Raw genomic sequence first — 20,826 nt, 5'->3', positions numbered from 1 at the left:
CAATGGTGTCATCTGATCATGATCATGGCAGCATATAGGTGTGCTGCTGTACAACCAAAAGTGCTACAAAGTTTGTTTCATATATTGCAAAAATATTACTGGTTATTGGTTGGGAATTGTTTAATTTCGGTTCTAGCGCTTTCTATGATCGAATAACATAATTTACCAAAAGATTTTCTATTCGTTGCTAAGTGGCACTGTTAAATGTCATAGCTAGCGCCATCTATGATCGAATAACATAACTACACAAAGTGAGCCTTGCAGCATGACTGAAAACGTTTCATTATTCTCATTGCTAGATGGCGCTGTTCAATTTTGATACTAGCGCCATCTATTATCAAATATTATAACTAGAAAAATACTCCTGAGCAGTTTTACTTTTCATTACTAGATGGCGCTGTTTCCTTTCAGTGCTAATGCCATCTATTATTAGCTTTTGAAACTACAAATTAAAGTTTTGCTTTTTGTTACTAGATGGCGCTGTTTAATTCCAGTGCCAATGCTCTCTATTAAAACTATAAATAAAACAAAATACATACATAAGTCTATGATAACAACTTCTTTGTCTTCTGCTTTTGTACATATGGCCTGTCTATCCTTTCTTGGGTAGGCAAGAGCTAAAAGTCTCAAAGGTCATTCGATATTCAGATAAATTAAGGTGGCTAACCCAACGCCCAAAACTATCTGTGAAAGAAAGGAAGAAGGAAGAGAAGCTGCTGGTAGACATTTTTTTGCCTTCATTACTAATTTGCTTCCATGGTTCCTTAAGAGGTTAAAGGTTCAGGTATACTAAACGAATAAATAACTAAAACAAGGCTTTGGTAATAACTAATTTATTAACAGCTAACTGACTAAAATTATTTAAAAATAAATGCGCACTTCACAAAAACCTCAAATACCCGTTACATTGAAGTTAACTGCGTCCAAGTTATGCGTCTCACACAGCACTTTGCTTCTTAAGCCATCATCCATGTGGGTATTCCCACACATCACAGCACATTCACAAACGTTGAAAGGCAAAAATTGTCTATATATTCACTCTACCCATGAGGTAAACTAGTGTGGTAGAAAGAGAGAGTAAATGAGACATATCGCCTTTCAATGTTCATGTATGTATTTTGACGTGTTTCGATAGCCGAAACCATCCGTTGCAAACATTATCTATGGATCCGTGATCCATGATCGTGACGGCAATGGATCTTAAGCTTTCATAAAAAATGTTGTTCACGATATTTTTTTTTACATCTTAACGAAATACATTTCGGACATTAAATATTAGAATAGACTTTTAAAGTGGTAATAGTATCTGTAATTCTACGCAGTTTCCTTTAATTCCGCCCTGTGCTGTTCCAGCCTCGTCCATTTCTCGCTGACCCGCCACAGCCACTGCGCCAGTTCAAAGTCCTGGGCCTCGATAGATGGTTCCGCTTTCTTCATATCACTGAAAGTTTTGACAAAAACACTTTAAATGTTTCTCCTACGCCATCGTACACCCGCGTAAATCTGACGTTGTCTTGTGTTCCATCCTGCATCTTAAACTATCATCCATCCATCCATATAATCACGTCTATATCCCTTGCGGGGTAGACAGAGCCAGCAATATTGAAAGGCCACGTTCAGCCGTTTGGCCTAATGATAGAATTGAGATTCAAATAGTGACAGGTTGCTAGCCCATCGCCTAAAAGAAGAATCCCAAGCTTGTAAGCCTATCCCTTAGTCGCCTTTTACGACATCCATGGCAAAGAGATGGAGTGGTCCTATTCTTTTTTTCATCGGTGCCGGGAACCATACGGCACTTAAACTATCTCCATTCCAAATTTCAAATATAATTTAATGATATAACCGTTTAAGCGTAACGGACAGACAGATTCTCGCATACATAATACTTATCTATTACTAGTGCAGGTCAGAGGCTCCGTCCACGTGATACGATAAATCGGGGAATTTTTGTTTCAATATTTGGAGAAATCTTGAAACAAAAATTCTGAGCGCAATTCTTATAACCTCTCTCCTACATACATACATACAATCACGCCTCTTTCCCGGAGGGGTAGACAGAGACTACTTCTTTCCACTTGCCACGATCTCAGCATACTTCCTTCGCTTCATCCACATTCATAACTCTCTTCATGCAAGCTCGGCGGTTTCAGGTAACCTCTCTCCTATATAGAACAACATGCCAAATTTCAAATCGCTCATTCGGGTAATAATAAAAAAAAAAAATACTCACACGAAATAGTCTCCCGCGCAGCCGTCCAACTTAGCATCCAGGGCGGCATGTATTATGACCTGGGCTCCAATCTTGGGGCTCTTCATGACCGGCCAGAACAGGGGGTAGATGATGAAGCGAGTGACACTCTTGGACATGGGCAGGTGCCGCGTCAGATCCGTATCCGTGAGGCTGGGGTCCACGGCCAACACGCTTACGCCCGTATCTGTAAAATATAAAACTACGTCAAGAATAGAATAGATTTATTTTCAAAATTGGACACAAGGTATCACTTATTGACGTCACATAACTTAACCCTTAACCACCTACCATACGTCTCACAGATCCTGTTGATATTATTATTGTGAATATTTTTGCGCCGGAGTGTTGTATCGACTCGTTCATTCCTATACCTTTTCCATGCGCCCCTGAGTACCGCATAACGGCTCGTCAAGATTAGAAGTGTGCGCGTTTGTCTCAGGTGAGTAGTTAAATACCAGAGTAGGTCTGACAGACCCCTGTTAGGAGGTTATGTGATTTTTTTTTGTTATGTATATTTGTTTTTAGTTTTAGTTATAGTTTCTTAGGGACGCTGTAATTGAGCGGTGGTTGGAAAATAATTTATCAGACGATTAAAAAATACCAAATGACGAATGCAGCGATGTGGAGCCGGTCGAAATTAGTCACGTCCCAGAAGAAAGTTGTGCGTCTGATTCCGAGTGTCATATGTGCCAAAACAAAATAAGGCAGTCATCACTGTTTCAAGCATGCACCATTCTCCAGGTGTCAACGAAGTGACGAAGAAACCGGAGATCTTATTTTATAACCAAACCAAAATTGGAGTGTATCTACTAGACCAAAGGTGCTCGAATTAGTCGTCACTTTCGTAGGTGGCCATTAGCAATATTGTACTGATTACTTGATATTTCTTGCCTCAAATTGCTATGTTTTGGACCTGTCTGTGCAGACACTAGGACAAAAGATTGAAAGCAGGTTCAAGTTTTTGAAGAAACTTGCTGAACAGCTAATAAGACCGCATATGGCACGTGAAATTGCAACGAGATATACGTGTTAGCATACAATGCATACTCCAGATCAGCGTGACCCCTCCAGCAGCTGTTCCATGCATCAGCACTGCTGAAGAGAGATTATCAGGTCGTTAGAATTGTTCTACTTGTGAATGCAAAAAGAAACGCAAAACACAATACATGTGTTTCGAATGCAAAGCGTCCATTTGCCTTGAATGCTCAAATAAAATTTGTTCTAATTGTCGCGAAAAGCTCTAAATTTGGCGTCTGCAATTTTGTTAAATTAATTATTTTATTGAGAGTTTTTATTATTTTTTTAATTTCTTGTTAATTGAATTATAAAAAAAATATAAGAATAATTGCCTATTACTTTAAATATTTTTTGTGGATGTAATTTTCTAGAACAGTTAGAAAGTTAACCGTAAATAAGAGATAATGCCAATTATGGAAGTTAAAAAAAAATAATTGTTGATTTTCATGTTCCTATTTTTTTAATGAAGAGAATAATAATGCACCAAACATAATTTTTATTCAAGTTTATACCTTTACTTAACATTTAACAAAAAAAAATTTTGTTCTGGGGTTTCTCAGACGTATGGTAGGTGGTCGTGTGACAAAAATATATGCTAGGTGGTTAAGGGTTAAATCTAATTATAACTACTACCGCTTCCAAAGCGCATGTGTAGAAGAAGCGGCGGAACAAACTACAAAGCAGCATTTTCATCGGACGTCAATTTACAAATATAATAGATCTCTTAAATCTAAATCGTGGACGAATGCACATTGTCTACATTAAAAAACATGAATGAATGTAGAACTAATTATGTCAATACGAATATTTCGTTAAATAAAATAAAAATAAAATATGTACATACTGTACAAATTATGTCAAGATCATGTCAAAAATACACAAGCATTTAAGAGGCCATTATTTATGTCAAGCTCGGGCCATAAACTATAGTACAAGTTCAGAGTTGGCGGTGGAATCGGTGAGGTGCCTGATTAAAATGCGTGTTACGCATAAAGGCGCAGGTTCAAATCTGATTCAAACTATTTACTACGAAATTATGTACATTATTTTAAACACCAACCGATGCTCTTACGATGCGGGTAATTATCATGAGGAAACCTACACATACGGGCTAATGGTGGACCATGATTCAATACGGTTCCCCTGCAAAAGTTGCGGAGAACAGACAGAAGTCGCTTCATGTAAAAACCTGACTCATTTCATCCAGGATTATGGTCTAGAGCGTACCCAGGGCTCCTCTTCAGAGCGGCGAGGATGTAACCAGGAATAGCCAGGAGGAATAAGAAGAATACAGTACAAGTTGGTCAAGATATTATAGTGCAAATTAGTCAAGATTGTAGTGCAAATTGGTCAAGATATTGTAGTTCAAATTGGTCAAGATATTGTAGTGCAAATTGGTCAAGATATTGTAATGCAAATTGGTCAAGATATTGTAGTGCAAATAGGTCAAGATTGTAGTGCAAATCGTCAAGACATTGTAGTGCAAATTGGTCAAGATATTATAGTGCAAAAGCGTCAAGATATTGTAGTTCAAATTGGTCAAGAGGCTCTGGAGGTTATTATTCCTTGTTCTCTTCAACTATACTAATAAAATAGACTCACTTAAAAGTCTTCTGCCGAGTTCTCTAGCAAACAGCACGTTGGCGAGCTTGCTCTGCGAGTAGGCGGCAGGGCCAGCGTGCTCGCCTGTGAGGTTGAGGTTCTCCTTGTGCAGTTTCCCGCTCTTGTGCGCGCTGCAAGTCACCATTATCACGCGGCTCGGCGCTGACGCCTGCGTTATTGAAACGTTGTGTGGCGAGTTCACTGACGTCACACGACATCAGCCAATCACAGTGAGTATGCGATGCGTTTAACCAATAGCAGCGAGGAGTCTATGGAGCCATCTCAAATGTCACATGCGCCGCTAGGCCTATCTCAGCGCTTTTACATTCGTACATACATACATATATTCACGTCTATATCCCTTGTGGGGTGGAAAGAGCCAACAGTCTTCAAAAGACTGATAGGCCACGTTCAGCTTTTTGGCTTGATGACAGAATTGAGATTCAAATAGTGACAGGTTGCTAGCCCATCGCCTTAAAGAAGAACCCCCATTATATAAGCCTACCCCTTAGTCGCCTTTTACGACATCAACGAGAGAGAGATGGAGTGGTCCTATTCTTTTTTCTATTAGTGCCGTGAACCACACGGCACTTCGCCACGGTCAAATTACTTGATGCGAACTTACTTTCAGAGTATCCAGCAGTAGGTTGGTGAGCAGGAAGTGTCCCAAGTGGTTGATGCCCAGGTGCGCCTCGAAGCCGTCTCTGGTGATGGCGGCCGGGGGCTCCATGACGGCCGCGTTGTTCACCAACACGTGGACATATGGCTCCTCGGATTTGAACCTGAGTACACATTAAATAATCTGAATGATAAGAGATATTTGAATCATCAATCATGGTATGGTGGTTCCCGGCACCAATACAAAAAAGAATAGGACCACTCCATCTCTTTCTCATGGATGTCGTAAAAGGCGACTAAGGGCTTTAAAACTTGGGTTTCTTCTTTTAGGCGATGGGCTAGCAACTTGTCACTATTTGAATCTCAATTCTATCATTAAGCCAAAAAGATGAACGTGGCCATTCAGTCTTTTCAAGACTGTTGGCTCTGTCTACCCCGCAAGGGATATAGACGTGACCATATGTATGTATGTATTAAGCAATACAGCTGAACGTGGCCTTTCAGTCTTTTAAAGGCTGATGGCTCCGTCTACCCCGCAAGGGATATAGACATGACTATATGAATAAATCTATAATCGGTGACATTCTTTCTGAGAACTGTTAGGTCAAGAGTACTATTAACCGACGAGATTTCATGTAAAGATTGATAAATGTGTATGAAGCAAAACAAGTATGCAGAGACCGTAGCAAGTTGAAATATAGTCTTTGCTAGCTGCCGCTATACTAATAGAAATTTGATAAAACCGCATTCTGTCATCATTCATCATTAAATTGACAAAATTGACGTGCCGTTCCAATCATAATTTTACACTACCCCAGGGGGTTCATATTGTTCCAATTTTTAAGTCCTTGAGGGCTTCAATGATGCCCAAAATAACTACTAACTAAAATTCCACGCGGGCACAGCTAGTAGCAATAAAGATTTCGAATTGAATTGAACGAGGAAGATGCTAAAATAAATTTAGAAGACTGTACAATCTGCCACGGTATAACTAAAATGCCGTTATCTGCCAAATCCTTGTTTTAAGTAAAACGTCAAAAATGCGGTAAAAATTTTAAAGTGATGCCATTCATCAATGAGAACGCCTATTTATGACTTAAAGGTACCAAAAAGTCGTATATATAGATCGAAAGAGATTTTTTTTCTTATTCTACTTTTTCTACTGGTAGATAAAAAAGATGAAAATCCTGATGTCAGATAACGGCATTTTAGTTATACCACGGCAGCAATAGAGAGCTGACATTCACATTCACATATAATCACGTCTATATCCCTTGCGGGGTAGACAGAGCCAACAGTCTTGAAAAGACTGATAGGCCACGTTCAGCTGTTTGGGTTGATAATAGAATTTAGGTTCAAATAGTGACAGGTTGCTAGCCCATCGCCTAAAAGAAGAATCCCATGTTTATAAGCCTACCCCTTAGTCGCCTTTTACGACATCCATGGGAGAGAGATGGAGTGGTCCTATTCTTTTTTCTGTTGGTGCCGGGAACCACACGGCATCACAGAGAGTGCTGACCTCTGTACGAATTGCCTGATGGAGTCCAGCGAGGCCAGGTCGCAGGGACGGCAGTACACGAACTTGTTGTCAGTCTCCAGCACGATGTCGCGCCGCGCCGCCTCACACTTGTCCATGTCTCGACAGGCCATGAACACCTGGAAACACACGTTTTGCCTTTACGGGGTACACAAGACCCAATTATCTAGATGACGGCCTCTGTGGCGCAGCGGTAGTACGCTTGTCTGTGACTGTACACCGGAGGTCCTGGGTTCGAATCCCGGCCAGGGCATGATGATAAAAGAGCTTTTTCTGATTGGCCTGGGTTTTGGATGTTTTTTCTATATAAGTATTTATTATAAAATATAGTATCGTTGAGTTAGTATCTCGTAACACAAGTCTCGAACTTACTTCGAGGCTAACTCAATCCCGTAGTCCCGTATATATTTATTTATTTATTATTTATTTACCATCGTTCAGCTGGATGGCATCATGATAAATTGAGATTAAAATTTATTGAAAATTAATTGATTAAACTTTATTTATATTAAAAAAAAATGTGGACGAGAGAATACAAAAAAAAAACTTTTATCTTTATTTGTATTCTCTCGTCTACATTTTATTCTAAGTTTGGATAGTTGTGAAGTTGACGTTGTTGAAGAAAATGCTGCAGTGCAGTTTGTTACCGCTTCTTCTGCATTGACGCCTTGGAAACGGCAGTATACTTAGTTTTAAGTAATAAATAAATAATTAAAATAAGTAATAAGTAAATTAAAAGCAAACGTTTTAACAATTATTAAGCGATATGAAGTATCCTAAGTATACCTAATAACGAATAAAAATTTTGATTTTTTTTTTAATTTGTATCTTTTGTTTTCATTACTCAATCAACACCTATAATAATAATGTAGGTAAGTATTCTATCCATAAAATAATAAATTCATTTCGGATATTACGTAATTACATACGAAATATACGATACGAAGTAGATACCACTAGCGCAAAACTACACGAGTGTGTTCAATACTCAAAGTAACTAGTATCTACCGATACGGTCGTAACGAGTACATTTTTGTTTAGTAAGTACCTAATACATGCGGGTATGCATTATAGCGGTACGTTTACAGCTTCACTAGAATAGAATAGTATAAATTTATTTTCAAAATTGTATACAAGGTATCACTTACATATACAATTTTGAATACGTTCACAACGTGAATAATATTCACGTCATGTAACTTAAATCTAATTATAACTACCACCGCTTCCAAAGCGCACGTGTATAAGAAGCGGCGGAACAAACTACACTGCAGCATTTTCATCGGACGGCACTGTGAACAAGTCGCGGACCGGGGCTTACTTTAGCGCCCCTCCTGGCGAAGTCCCAGGCCGCCTGCCTTCCGATGCCGTCGTTGGCTCCAGTGATGATCACAGTTTTGTTTTCCGCCTTCACATTTCTATCGAATGGGACGCCTCCGTACATGTCTCTGAAAAAGTAAATATATATCTTATATATAAAATTCTCATGTCACAATGTTTGTCTCCGTACTCCTCCGAAACGGCTTTATCGATTTAACCAAATTTTGCATGCATATTCAGTAGGTCTGAGAATCGGCTAACATCTATTTTTCATACCCCATATATACTCAAGTGTTAAGGGTTGTCCACACTAATTTTTTTTTTAACTACAAATAACTTAAAAATTATTTATATGGCAAAAGAACGTTTGCCGGAACAGCTAGTATAATATAAATAGATATATATACGGGACAAATTACACGGATTGAGTTAGCCTCGAAGTAAGTTCGAGACTTGTGTTACGAGATACTAACTCAACGATACTATATTTTATTAAAAATACTTATATAGATAAACATCCAAGACCCAGGCCAATCAGAAAAAGTTCTTTTCTCATCATGCCCCGGCCGGGATCGGGGTGTCACAGAGGCCGTCAAAATGCATTTAGTATGGTAGATGTGAAATTCGCAAAGAATATACCTACTTAATATTACTTATTCAGTTTGATGGCGTGTATGCGCTGAGAATCGAACGGCAATAAAAAATTACTAATATTAATTATTATAAGGAACTAAAGAATTCTTACTTGAATAAGCAGACTGCGCCTGCGCCGGCCGCCACAGCGCTGATCATGGTCACCGGGAGGCTTGGGACCCACATCCTGAAACAACGCGTCACTATATTGTTACATGTATAAAGTTATATGTGAGGGAGCAGACAACATATATACTTACTTTTGATTCTGAGGCAGAGAAACTGAAAAAAAAAATCGAAGATTTCAGATTCAGATTTCAGAGTTAGCGTTAAAAATGCGTCGTTCAGACACGCGCGTTTTAAATTACCCAAGATAGTGGCCGCGTTTCACAGTAATTTTTGTAGCAAGGCAGTTAAAAAGTGCCGTTTCCGAAATTAAATTCGCGATACAAAATCCCATTTCACGGCGGTCAAGAGCGTGTTTAAAAACGCGCTGGTCAACAAGCGCTTCCCAGAAATCAGCCTTAAATTGTACTAAACTAGTTACAAATTCAGGTCTGGTTAATTTATTTATGATTGAGCTTTGTCACGAAACTTCAGACGCATATTATAACGTCTTCCACCCATATGGTCTTGACAGAGCCTCAAGTTGCTAGAATAAGGGTAAACCTTGTATTTTGCAGTTTTCAAGATTAAGAGAAATTTGTAAATGTAGTTCTGTTTTTGGCCGTTTACATTAAAACAAGTGATTTCTTTTTAATATAATTTTTATATTATCTTTTAAATTTACATTGGAGTGTAAGGCTAGGTCGTGGTGTCTTTATACGTATAGTACAGTGCTGCCAACTAAAATACATCGAAATGCAGAATAATTATGCTATACAACGTATCCAGAATACTTGTAGGTATGTATGTATTCGGTATCAATTTTACAGTAGTGGAATAATATTGCTTTGATAGACGAATTAATGTTATTGTTAGTTAGTAAATGCTTTATTGTTCACTAAAGGAGTACATTACAAATAAAAACAGTACAGTACAAAGGCGGGCTTATCCCTAAGTGGGATCTCTTCCAGCCAACCTGACAATAAAAAAAAGTATTTGTTTTGTTAATCGCAGTTAAAAAATTATAGATAATATATATAATTATAGATTTTCTCTCTATTTACCTTCTTTCTTACAAAGTATTTTTTTGTAGTTATATAATAAACTTTGAATTATAATTGTGAAACTAAAACACTTTACGTAGACATTGTACTCGATGTTTCCACTACTGTGCAAAGTGACATACATTATATAAACTTAATGCTATTCGCTTCGCTACCGGGTATAAAAAGAAAAATATAGAAACGATCTTACAAAATTGTAGTGTATAAATTCTATATGTTTTTCATTCATTATCTGTACATACGTGATTCTTAATTAATAAATCGGACATTAGGCTGATAAAATTTAAAGATTTAAAATTTTCCATGTATCGTAAAAATATTAGATCGTTAATAGGAACCAAGCTTTTGTTGCAAAATAATGAGACGTCGACACAGCAACGTATAAAAAGAGAGCATTTGGTACTGACATGATAATATTAATGTTCGTTAATAATAAAAAAGGTTACATCGAAATGTATATATATATATATTCTTTTCTATAAAGCAGATATTTGTGTCGTTTGATAATAACCTTGTCCTTAGATCACCAGACAATTCATGTGACCGGTAAACTAAGTATTTTTCTATTAAGTATAGAAATAGCAGAAGGTTCATAGGAGATCAACAGGTTACAACAATCAATTAATCTTGAGAACTTAAATTTTAAAATTTCTAGACTCAACGGAGTAATTTAAAATGAACCTTGTTTTACGCGTCAATATATCTGCTCTCAGTCGATACGTTGTTCTTGACATATTGTAAACACGTAACTATTTCAGTCTGCTTGGAAGATTCTCGGATAAACTGCTTAGCTAAAGTACTTTGTCCACCAAACGGAATGCGTTGCATTTTTTTTTACAAGAGAATCTGGAAATCTTCTGTAATATAAAATTGTTTGAGTTGTAAGTAGACTTGTGTAATATTATTTACATTCAGTCAGAAAAGTATCGGGAATGGATTATTTATTTATGGTTCCAAATTCAAATTTTTGTTTTTTTTGTTGTTGTTAGATTGGCACAACTGTTTTCCATTTTGGCGCGGAGTTTGAGTTGCATCTGTTGTTTACATTAAATACAGTGCTATTTTTAGTTATATCATATCTAGTGTGTATTGCTAATTTCATAATGGATAAAAACATCGAACAAAGAGTTTGTCTTAAATTTTGCATTGCCAATGGAATACCGTGTTCGGAGTCACTGAAAATGTTACAGAAGGCTTACGGTGAATCGACTTTATCAAAAACTCGTGCTTATGAGTGGTGCAAAGCATTCAAAAGCGGTCGAGATGTGATGGAAGATTTGCCTCGCTCTGGTAGGCCATCAACGTCTGCAACTGAAGTTAACATCGCAAAAGTGAAGGAAATAGTGACTGAAAATCCTCATTCAACTTTAAGAGAGATAGCCACCGAACTTTCTGTATCTCACGAGTCGATCCGTACCATTTTAACTAATAATTTGGGTATGAAACATGTTGCCGCTCGGCTAGTCCCAAAAGACCTGAATTTTTTTCAAAAACTCAATCGCATGAGAGTCGCTGAGGACATGCTAGAACGAGTCAATTCCGACCCAACATTCATGAAACGCATTGTTACTGGTGACGAGACGTGGGTTTACGAGTTTGACATGCAAACTAGTCAACAAGCTTCGGAGTGGCGCCTTCCAACTGAACCGAAACCGAAAAAACCACGCCAAAGTCGTTCAAAAGTCAAAGTCATGTTGACTGTTTTCTTTGACTATCGCGGTGTTGTGCACTCGGAATTCTTGCCGGAAGGTCAAACGGTAAATAAGGAATATTATTTGAGTGTTATGCGGCGTTTAAGAGAGCAAATCCGACGAAAAAGGCCAGATTTGTGGAAAGAAAATTCTTGGATTTTGCACCATGATAATGCACCTTCGCACAAGGCCATCATTGTGAACGAATTTTTAACCAAACACTCAACAAATACCATCGAGCAACCACCATATTCACCAGATATGGCTCCAGCCGACTTTTTTCTTTTTCCTAAACTCAAATTACCACTTCGTGGCACCCGTTTTCAATCGGTAGAAGACATAAAAGAGAATTCGCGGCGAGAACTGACCTCAATTCCGGAAACAGCGTTTAAAAAATGTTTTGATGATTGGATTATTCGTTGGCGTAAGTGTATCATTTCTAAAGGAGCATATTTTGAAGGTGATAAAATAAATTTGGATGAATAACAAACAGTTTGTGTATTATTGATCTTTTCCTGCTACTTTCTTGACAGAGTAGTATTTTACAAGATTTTCTCAACCCTTAGATTACATCATTAGGTCTAAGTACATTAGACACTTAATACAGCTATTCGAGTTTTTTAACACTGCGCTTAAGAAACGGTAGTAAATTTAATTATAGTTCAGTTGACAACATGAAGTAATACCTCGTAACATATTTTAAATATATAGATAGACTCAATACGAAGCCTGCCATTTGGTGGAACTCGTACTTATTTCTAAGTGACTATGCAATATAGCGAAATAACTTCAATTTACTATTTGATTACAAAAATATAAATTCCTCGCGCTTACAGTCTGGTACACAGTATAGATCAATTACACTTCACCTGGAGTAATATTTTTCTTTTGTACTTAATTACAAAACAGTAGTTCAGTACCAAAATGTAATAAAACATCTTTTCTTTCGAATCATGAATTAGGCTTTTTACATCTCTGAAAGACTACGTTTGAATAATTTAAAAATCATACGTTTTTAAATTTAATTATCTGACTGTTGCACTATTAAGGTATACATATCTAAGTCACTTATGTGTTTAGATTAAATAAAGCACAGTGAATAGCTGTGTTTTTAGAATTTTGCCTACAAGTCTAGACGCAGCGTGTGGCGGCGGCGTAGCGCGGAGGGCACCGCCCTGGGCAGCGACACTCACGCCGCCCCACTGGTGAATCGTGAACGTGAAACACCAGTCTATAATTAATATTTTGTACCGAAAGGTTAACTCTAAAAGGCATTTAGTTACGTTGATGTGATTTAACACTAAGAACACAATCCACCGACCAGTTACAAATAAAAATATCTCTTTCGAAGTCTCGTTATTATTTATTTAATGCGGGTATTATCATCGAGATAGTTATATCTTAAGTAATAAAAAACCGAATAAGCCGGTGGAAAGAACTAACGTATTGAGGTTCCCAAATACGTATTATGTATGCACGTAGTCAAGAGCCTATCATTAAACCTTGGTCTCGTTATAAGTATAGTATTTGCCATCTACAAGGCCCGACAACACTGAAGAGATGGATTTTATATAAGTTTCTATATCTGTATCAAATGTAAATAGGTAAAACTGGTCATAACTTTTATTAAAAAAAAGAAAAAATACTTAGTACATACTAAACGATTTTGTGGCTAGTCAGTATTGCACGTACGTTATAGTACAAATAAAGACGATTATTAAAAATGAGTTTAATATTTAATTTAAAAAAAAACTGAAGGTCCTCCTCTCCTGTTTTGCCGGCGACATTATTCTACTGCTAAAACGATCGACTATCGCCTGAATATTAAACCACATTTCAAGCCAAATAGTACTGTCTCTATCTTATAAAGTAAAAAATAAAGACAGAGTCGGCTTGAACTTGAAGCTTCTTTTAAGCCATTAACATGTTAGTAAAACTTATGTTATTTAAAATTGACTGAATATTTAAAACTAATATTAAAATAATACAGTTTTAATTCGTAAAGTTTAACAACATTGAAAGAAAAAATAAAACAAAAACGGATACTTGTTGCCTTTAAAAAATAGAGATCATATCAAGAAGCATACTTAAGAGTATTAAATTATTAAATACAAAAATTAAAGTAACAAGCTGGCAAGAAATATATTGTTTAAAATTCGAGATGCATTATAAAGAAAGGACATATTTGTCGCTACAAAATTAAATTTTATTTTATTGACATTAGGTAAGTATAACATCAAATTAATTATTATTGCAAAAAATCATGAGTCTCAAGAACTGCAATAAATCACATTTCGCAAGGATTTGTTATTCCATAACACAACTCATTGGACGAGGTAAAATTTGCAGATAATAGCAACTAATTTAAACTACACATCAAATTATTAACATTCATATCACATGTGCTCATATCTTATTCAGTGCACTTAATACATCTTACAAATTAATTAACAAATAAACAGAGATTGCTAAGGATAGTGGAATTGTCAATAAATTCGAATAAAATAAAATTGTCCGTGTATTTTCTAAATATTCAAAATCTGCCACAAGGTGTTGATTGACACCTGTGCCGTGTGGTTATAGATCACTAAAGGAGTGACTATGTGTATGTATTTGTGGACATCGAAGCATATCATATTTTATTGTGATGAGTTTCTTAATTTACCATTTAATGAAAATTATGCCTTCAGATTATAAGTATAATTATGGCAAGCATAAAAATACTTTCAGGCAAAAATAGGCGTGCATAAAGCAGATGACGTTGTAAGTTATCAAGCATGTATAATTTAATTTTTATCAGATCACTGACAAAGTAAACTTATTTTGGATTTAATCGTATAAAGTCATACATAACATTTTGATTTTTTTTAACTTAAAATGAACTCACAGTAATAATTGTATCAAATTAAATCTTTATAATGATTATTATTTATTAATTTTCATCCACTATCCTAGATCTCACATGGTATAGTACAATAAGAGGCAAATTATTAAAATTGACAGTTATTATTTACAATAAAAATTGTGTCATAAAATCAATTCACTTCACAAATCCTGGATAAATTGATTCAATTCTATTTACAATAAAAATTACACTTATAATTGATCCCTTAGGTTAATATCTACAGGTCTGTGATGCCTTACCATAATACTAATGAATAATACGTTTTTATGCAGGAAACATTCGTAATTTTCTAATAAGTTGCCAATTACGATGCCTTTGATTCTTTTTATTAGTAATCTACATGTTAGTGATGTGATTAGAAAAAATAGGAATAATAAGTTAATATTTTAACACTATAAAATCCCTGGCATCATAATATGGTTTTAAAATCTGTGCAGTACAAAAGGGCACGTGAACCTTATTATCTTATTAATGAATATGTTATTACCAACCTAGTAAAGCGTAAATCATTATTGTATCATAGAGTTTGAGCTCCATCCTGAATTATAAATTAGTGGGAACACTAATACTTTGCAGGACTTTGTGCAAAATGTTTATCGAATCGGTCGTGACACACGCCGCCTTCCTAACATGGATATGTGCTGCCCCTTAAGTTCAACGTAAGCGTAGAGAGATATGACTTCAAACTTTGACTAGTACAGTGATCACAAAGACTTAATCTTAATTAACTCGGCTTGGTGTTCAGGGTTGTGGTGCTTTTTGACTTGGAATCATGCGGGGGGAGCGGCCGGGCTAATCCCACCCTCACTACGCCGCGGGGGGCGCCCTTCAACGCTTGTACAGCTTGATCTAAAGTTGCATTTTTAATACTAACTCCATTCACAGACATGACTCTGTCCCCTGGGGAGATTTCGCCTTTCTTCTCAGCTGCTCCACCTGGGACTAAACTCCTCACGACTATGACAGTGCCTTGAGGGTCCACAGGGTCCTGGTAATCTAAAATAGAAAAGCCCAGTCCTTGATCGGCTTTGACAAGCTCCACTATGTCTTCTTTACTTTGCCACATTGCCAGCCCTGATACACACTCTAAGGAACGGGACTTTCTTGAATGACCAGAATGATTAGTCAAAGTGGCTGTGCTGGATGTGTTGATGGAAGTATCAGATTGAGCTTTTACAAGTGTAGTCAGGTTGTTAAGGCTTCCAGATATTATTTTTCTAGCTTCGAAGCCCTCACGGTCAGGAGCTAGGTTAATAACGGGTCGAGGGCCACTCTCAGTACTTCTAGCGCAGACTAATCTTACTCGATTTGGAAGATGCTTCAGTATATTTACAACTTCTGTATGCGTCAGACCGTGTAAGCGGTATTCATTAGCTTCTAAGAGTTCATCTCCAGCCAGTAAGGTGCCTTGTTGTCCTACCGGGCCATCTGGCAGAACTGATCTTATATAATGATGAGGTCTGACTTCTTGACCTCCTTCCACATCAACAGTGCCTTCTAGACTTATACCTAATCCCTCAAGTTTTCTCACTTCAGCAACAATAATCTCTTTCTCTGTTCCTATCTCTGAAGACCACTTGTCTTTTATTTCCTCTTCACTGACTGCTAAAATTTCGTCAAATCTCTTGTCCAATTCTTCTTGTGTAGGCTCTGGCTCTACTTCACCCACTTCAGGAACACTAGAGTCAATTGTTGTGTTGGATTCTGGCTCCGGTTCAATCTCTGTAGTACTGTTCTCTATTTGGGAAGGCACCGGGAACCAGGAGAGGGTTGTAGTTGAAGAGGCAGGAGAAGCGGGCTTTTCTTCATTAAATATTGCTAACTGCAGATGTTCATACTTGGGCCCTCTCAAATATCTCTCTAACACTAAATGAACTGATATACCTGTGTTCCGTAGAATTTCCACAGCCTGAGGATTGCTTTTCTCTGCTAGTGACACACCATCAACTTCAATGATTCTATCATTAATTCGAATCTTTCCGCTCTGATCGGCGCTGCTACCATAAATAATACTTTTTACAAATATTCCAGACAACTCTTCTTTCTCACAAACATAACCTGCAACTGTAATTCCTAGTCCGTACACATTTTTATTCAAATCTACGTGCACAATTTCAACCTCCGGAGGGGGAGGTAGCTCAACTGGTACTGTAATAGTGATTGTAGGTGAGAGATTCTCAGACACTATAGGGTGGTCAGGTATCTCCTGTGGGTTATCACCAACTATGCTCACAGCTGCAGCAACGACGTTTTCCGAATCCCCGTTCTGACCATTCAAGTATTCACTATAGCACTGAGATATGTCATAAACAGCACCATAGCCAGCTTCGATCAGGTGACGATCGAGTAATTCTGGATCTAAGAGGATTTTAGTAGGCACTAGTGCGGTGCCAGGTAAAGGCGCGCGCAGAGCGGCTGCCGGATCCGCTGGACGAGCGACAAGAAGCCTCACAGCGGGGCCCGCCTGTCTCAATACTGCAGCGACTTGTTCAGACGTAAACCCGCGCAAATTCACTGAACCAATCTGAAGGACGTGGTCTCCGCTTTGCAGCCGACCATCCTTATCGGCAGTCCCGCCAGGCAGGACGTATTTGATCACGACGCCCGTACTCCGACCGCCCACTAGGTTGAACCCCAGACCGTTGCCATCGTTCGTCAGCTCTACAACTTCCACCTGCGCCCACTCTGTACTCAGCACCATTTCGTTTCTCACCATCGAGACATATCGACGTTACGTGATACGAGCGGGAGAGGCACCGAGGTTATGGCGCCTGAACACCAACATTGCAAGGCGGCCACGACTTGTTTTAAACCGTACGAAACTCGGCAATATTAAATAGTGTGCCTGCACCTTGCGAAAACTTATTTTTTTTTTGTAAAAAAGAATATAAAAATGACATTTACATACTTGCTGAAATGAAGACAGCTAAAATGTTGCCAGCTCCCAGGAAATGTGCAAGAAAATAAAAATATATTGACAGAAAATAAGTAGGTACTTCCTTACTTAGTATGAACTTAAAAAAGATTTAAAAGGTGTTCTTTTTATTCTTTTACGTTATTCTGTACTGACTGTGTCATCATGACATGCCATTCGTAAATTCTAATAGGTAATGCATAGTTTTCGGTCTTCATGTATAAAACATAACTAAATTGGTGTGAAAAATTGGACTGATACGGCAACCCTCAGATATCCAGCAATCTCACTCATTCCGTGTTGTTATTTTGAAATTACAACTATTCAACAAAAGATGGCGTTGGGTGCATTTATATATAATTCCTTATTCTGTTAATAGATGGCGGTAAAACCCATTGGTATTTGTTAGATTACCCGATGATAGATGGCGTTGTGTTCTCTTAAGTTTCTCGACGTTACTCAATTTTGTCAACAGATGGTAGTGTTGCAAAGCCTGCAAAAACCTAACTGAAATGTGGTGGCCTTGTCTATGGTAGGTAGAACTCCTACATTCATTAACAAGAATAAAAATATAATTATAGAATATCAGGTGGATGAATATGTTGATTCCCTTAGTTACTTCTAACGACATCCGGAGAAAGAGATCGAGTAAGTAGTCCTATAATCAAGTACAGCATGTCAATTCTGCTATTTTATTTTAATCCGAAACGGATCTAAAACGCATTGATGACAACTTTTGGTATTCTACTAACAATTTGTCAAAACGAAGCCGAAACGCATTGGTTACGCAGCCGAAACGGTTCGTTTGTCGTATTCTGCTAAAGGACAAATAACCTTCCGTTTGCCGTTCGGCTATTATTTCGTATTCTGATAAGTTTTTGACAGTTGTTCCGGCCGAAACGCAACAGTTTTGCATTGGTTGAATTGTCCAAAGTTACGGTTTTGCATCGGCAGCAAATAACCAACCGCTTCCGTTTCATTTGCGTTTCAGCTATCAACGTAAAGTTACTGGAATACCGTTTGACAATATAAACGCAACTGTAACCAAGCTGAAACGCATCCGAACTGTTTCGGTTAACAAATAGCAGAATTGGCCTGCAGGGCAATAATACATACAATCACGTATTTATCCCTCACGGAGTAGATAGAGCCTACAGTCTCAAAAAGACTGAAAGACCACGTTCACATATGTAACTTTATTATTATTATCTTTACTAATTAACATACAAGCAAAAAAAATATGGGAACTAAGTAAGAAACTTATAGGTTTAAAAATAAAGAATAAAACTTCATGTTTAAAAAGTTATTTTATTTTGCAGTATTAAGATAAATCAGAACACAATTAGAAACATTGCTTACCTAGGTTCAATACAAATGTTTTATTTATCATAATAACAATATAGTACCGCCTACTCCAGCCCAGAGAATATTTTCTTTCAACTAGCCTAGTAGTACGAATTGTCGCTACTGATTATAAATACACATTCAAAAACCAAGAAGTATATCAAGTTAATTAGTGTTTCCTTTGATTGATTTTTACAATATGAACGGGAAGGGAAGGCACACACACCAACATGAGATCATATAAGTAATTATTACTTACTCATGAAAAGGTAGATATATTTTTTTTTATTTCCTTTTTTGTGGCTACTAACAATCGTGTGAAGTTTCCTTAAGTAAACAAAACATAAATCTGAATATTGTTGATTTATATAACTTTAAAAGGTTAATTAGCTTGCCTACTTTATTTGTGTACCCAAGTATATCAACTATACTGTTTCAAAGCGTGCGTGTAGAAGCAGCGGCGGAACAAAATGCACTGCAGCATTTTCACCAGACGTCCAATTTACAAATATAGATTTTGAATCTAACCCTTGGATAAATGTGTCTAATTTAAACAAATACGTACATACATACATATGGTCACGTCTATATCCCTTGTGGGGTAGACAGAGCCAACAGTCTTGAAAAGACTGATCGGCCACGTTTAGCTATTTGGCTTAATGATAGAATTGAGATCCAAATAATGACAGGTTGCTAGCCCATCGCCTAAAAAAAGAATCCCAAGTTTGTAAGCCTATTATCCCTTAGTCGCCTTTTACGACATCCATGGAAAAGAGATGGAGTGATCATATTCTTTTTTGCATTGGTGCCGGGAACCACACGGCGAAACAAATGGTGAGCAAATTTAAAATTCAAAATTAAAACTCCCAGCTGGTTTCTCTCTCTCGCTGTGTATCTAAGTATGTAGAGGTTTATTCATTGTTACAATGAATGTAGTTATGCCTACTTATTGAAATTAGGTACCATTTTTGCATTAGCTATTACAAATAACATAGACTTACATAGGTAAACTTTAAATTAATTGCGTAATGCACATCAGAAGGTGGCTTTTGAGCTAGGTAGCTATCTACTATAATTTATCTACAGGTATATTTTTAAAGAAAGTATAACGAAGTTTTGCTATCATTTTTAAATGTTATCTCTTCGATCAACTATAAACAATGTGTTATCTAATGTTTCTAATGTAATTGATTTACTTTCACGGAATTTCAACAAAGTAGAAAATTATAAGTCCTAGGTATTAGAACTTATTTAGTCCTAAACTTATTTGTTTCTACATTAAAAATATTACGGGTTATACTTATTGTAATTAAAGTACCTATTACCTCTATAATTTAGTAGGTGGGTTTGCCAAATTTATTTAACTTAAATTTTATGTACTTATCATCTGTAAATTAACTTGCTCTTTCTGTTTTGAGATTCTAAGTTCTATTTAAGACATAAAGACTGCAAAAATAGATCTTATCTGTTAAAAGTAGGTAAGGGCTTTTCCACACTGGACGTCTTTTTGCTAGCACCTACTTCTTCTGTTCTTAGTGGTGCCTAGGTATGCGTGCTATGTGCATCATCAGGGAGATGCAATGCACGCCGCGTAGACGTTAGCAAGACGACTCGAAAGACGCCCATTGTGGGGAGCCCTAAGTATTCATTTCGTCAGAACTCAACCTGCTTTTTATTTAATAACAAAATCTCCTTATTTACTTATATATTTATGTCACCAAGGAAAAGAATAAGATCTTAAACAAAAAAGAAACACTTTAGTACAAGGGCACTAAGTTTTTATTTACAACTATGAGCTTAAAACTCTTTTTATTTCACAGAAACA

The 20,826-nt window shown here is 37.0% G+C and overlaps 2 protein-coding genes across 2 annotated transcripts; both read right to left on the bottom strand.

The window, feature by feature from the left end:
* Positions 1-817: 817 nt before the first annotated feature.
* LOC106137848 (retinol dehydrogenase 13-like) lies at positions 818-17,798 on the bottom strand. Its single transcript, XM_060949130.1, has 8 exons — positions 17,652-17,798; positions 9,091-9,165; positions 8,347-8,473; positions 7,008-7,144; positions 5,496-5,652; positions 4,871-5,039; positions 2,231-2,435; positions 818-1,441 (listed from the first exon to the last, which is right to left on the bottom strand). The coding sequence occupies exons 2-8, from the start codon at positions 9,162-9,164 to the stop codon at positions 1,315-1,317; spliced, it is 996 nt and encodes a 331-aa protein (XP_060805113.1). The 5' UTR covers position 9,165; positions 17,652-17,798; the 3' UTR covers positions 818-1,314.
* Positions 12,376-17,643, bottom strand: LOC106137872 (patj homolog). The gene has a single exon (XM_013338808.2). It carries the CDS (start codon positions 17,457-17,459, stop codon positions 15,468-15,470), a length of 1,992 nt encoding a protein of 663 aa, XP_013194262.2. The 5' UTR covers positions 17,460-17,643; the 3' UTR covers positions 12,376-15,467.
* Positions 17,799-20,826: the final 3,028 nt, after the last annotated feature.

The sequence above is a fragment of the Amyelois transitella genome, chromosome 18 (assembly GCF_032362555.1).
Source record: "Amyelois transitella isolate CPQ chromosome 18, ilAmyTran1.1, whole genome shotgun sequence".
Lineage (NCBI taxonomy): Eukaryota > Metazoa > Arthropoda > Insecta > Lepidoptera > Pyralidae > Amyelois > Amyelois transitella.
The sequence above is the reverse complement of the archived record's forward strand: the minus strand, read 5'-3'. Positions and strand labels throughout refer to the sequence as shown.